The sequence below is a fragment of the Propithecus coquereli genome, unplaced genomic scaffold, assembly GCF_000956105.1.
Source record: "Propithecus coquereli isolate 6110/MARCELLA unplaced genomic scaffold, Pcoq_1.0 Scaffold353, whole genome shotgun sequence".
NCBI classification, from domain to species: domain Eukaryota; kingdom Metazoa; phylum Chordata; class Mammalia; order Primates; family Indriidae; genus Propithecus; species Propithecus coquereli.
The window spans coordinates 2458634-2461625 of NW_012149208.1; the positions used below are offsets into that span (position 1 = coordinate 2458634).

Below are 2992 nucleotides of genomic sequence, written 5' to 3' on the forward strand. Positions count from 1 at the left end.
TGGCGTCAGCCTAGCTCACAGCAACCTCAGACTCGTGGGCTCAAGCGATCCTCTTGCCTCAGCCTCCTGAGTAGCTGGGACTACAGGCATGCGCCACCATGCCCGGCTAATTTTTTTTATACACATATATATATATTTTTAGTTGTCCAGATCATTTCTTTCTATTTTTTAATAGAGACGGGGCCTCGCTCTTGCTCAGGCTGGTCTGGAACTCCAGACCTTGAGGGATCCACCCTCTTCAGCCTCCCAGAGTGCTAGGATTACAGGCGTGAGCCACCGCGCCCGGCCCGAAGAGAAAGGTTTTTAAAGGAAGAAAATGAGGAGGATTACATAAATGTTATTGAAATAATTACCCTTGGCTGCAAAGATTAGTAATTAGGGGGATGCCAGTCCAAGGTTGGACAGACAGTTGCTGGGCAGATGTCCTTGCAGAAGTATGTTTTTGTGTTATGTTTCAACAACCTTTGTGCAAGGTTGTGGTTTTTGTAGTCTTTTTTGTTTATCAGGCTTGTAAGCATGAGAAGCTTCTCTTCATGGCCTTTCCCAGCTCTCTCGGTTTTTTTTTTCTTTAAACATTAGTGACTCCATTTTGATTCTGACAACTTTCACATTGAATACCTAGATTGTTTCCATTTTTAAAGTGTGAGCCCCTTAAACATGTATCTTTACAAAGCTGTATGGGTATAGCTATAGGATAAATTCCTAGGCGTTATATCACCTTTAATTTATGTATTTTCTCAATCCTACCTGATGGCTTACTTTGAACTAAATGCCAGAGATAAAATTCTCCCTCCTTATTCTGATACTTCTCTCTCTGGCTCCTCTAACATACACATTGTAATCTTACCTAAACCTCACTTGGGCTACGTGGCATAGGATTAGACAGAAGGCATTGAGTGAAGTCAGACTTAGGGCCTTGTTTGTCTTCCTTTTCATGTGCTCTTGAAACCTCTCTTCTGACTTTTTCATCCGACAAAATTTTCCTATTAGTGCATGGCCAGACTTCATAGGATGAAATTCTGTGTCCATTATTTACTAAGCATATGACCTTGAATAGGTAACTTAACCTTTGCTTCATTTTACCCTAAACAGAGTTAGAATAATAATGGCATCTACCTCATAATGTCATTGTGAGTACTAAGTGAGTAACAAGCATGTAAAACACTCAGCAGTGTCTGGCCCGGTGAAGGTAAACAACCCATGCCAGCTGTTTGCCTTGTCATTGCTCCCTTGCTCCCACTCCCACAGCAACGCTCTTCCTTAGTAGTGTTTCATTGTGTGCCTTATGTTTGATTACAGGCCGATTTCTGTAAATATTCACAGGTTTCATCATCCTAACTGTAAACTCCTCAAAGCCAGGAGTGTTATTTATTTTCCTATTACCTTCCCCATAGTGCCTTGCACACAGTTGTGCTTAATTAATATTTATTAACTAAATATGTAGAATTTTGGAGGAGCAATCATGAAACCAGTATTTATAAATACACATCTGGTTTTAACTGTATAATTTTTATCCTTGACCTGGTTGAAAACAAACTGTAATAATTACGTTTCAGGAGATGACGCATTCATGGCCTCCCCCTCTAACGGCTATTCATACACCATGCAAAACAGAACCTTCCAAATTTCCTTTTCCAACTAAGGTAAGTAAATAAAATGTGTCTTTGATACTATAAGAAAATTCTAATAAAATTCTAAATGGCTTGACTAAAATCATATGAATTTAAAATTGTCTTGCCATTCCCATTGTAGTGGGAGAGAGACAATAAGTGAATAAGTAGGTAAGTTCAGGTAGTGACAATTGCTATGAAGGTAATTAAATAGGGTAAGGGAATTGAGAGCATCTTGAATGGAGAGGTACTTAAGAAAGCTTTGAAGGCATTATGGGGGAGAGACTTAAAAGACATTGATGTTTCTTACAAACTATTGTAGTGTTCCAGACCAGAGGTGGTAAGGGCTTCTCAAACCATTGTTTGAAGAACCTTTCTGTAGGACATGGCAATTGTACTATGTTCTGTGGAAAGAAGTTCCTCAGATGACAGTTCCAAGCTCATCTAAAATCAGCCTTGATTTTTTTTTTAAACATTAATTTATAATTACACAGATAATAAAAAAATACATTCTGCTTGTGAAAGTTTGATCAGGACCCCTAATAATAGCCTTTCCCTAGTTCTGCCCTCCATCTCACCCGAGCTCCGTTCATACGTACCTTTACAAGTCTCTTTATATGCATGTATGTACTTGTGTACGTAATCATTACCTATAAGCATTTTCTCATTTATTTCTACACAGATATCTGTTCTGTATCTCTACTCAGTCAGCAATAGGTCTTGGAGACCTTTACATGTTATCCCATAGAAGTATTTCATTTCTTTTAAATTGTATCCATAGTATAAATGTATCCTATTTATTTAGCCATTTCTCTTTGGTATGGAAGTTGTTACCAAGTGTTTCTATAAACATTTCTTTAGTGAGTATCTTTGTTCATGCCTTCTTCTGTGCATATGATTTTCTATAGGGTAAAAAGCAAAAACCAGAATTGCTGAGTATTGAGAGTATATATTTAATATATGTTCTGACTAATTACTTGAATAGTTACGTGATAGGATTTGTACCAGCTAATACGCCCACTTGCATTACGTATTATTTCTCACATGCACACCACCATTTAATGTTATTAAGCAACAATCTTTTGAGTGAAGCATGGCATTCCGCTTCCTAGACTACTAGTGAGGTTCACCATCCTTACACATTTGTCATCTCTGTGATTTTTTTTTTTGTGGATGAATTTGGCCATTCCTGCTGCCCTTTGGGGTTACATCTTTTACCTAATGAGTTTTAGGAGGGCTTTTTGTTTTTCGGAGGGTTTTTGTTTCGTTTTGTGTTGTTTTTGTTTGCATTCTAGATTCTAATAATTTGTTATGCATTCTGCAAATATGTGTCCTATTAGATTCTTGTTTTTTAAATTTTACGGTCTAGAAAATTATTTATT

At 37.4% G+C, this 2992-nt stretch overlaps 1 protein-coding gene across 3 annotated transcripts in view; it reads left to right on the forward strand.

Annotated features, from left to right (window-relative positions):
* AFF4 (AF4/FMR2 family, member 4) overlaps positions 1-2992 on the forward strand; it is a 61712-nt gene that overhangs the window by 28589 nt on the left and 30131 nt on the right. For all 3 annotated transcript variants that reach the window (XM_012651346.1, XM_012651348.1, XM_012651347.1), the window contains one exon: positions 1557-1643. In XM_012651346.1, coding sequence (XP_012506800.1) covers positions 1557-1643 — 87 coding nt within the window. The remainder of the gene's footprint in view (positions 1-1556; positions 1644-2992) is intronic.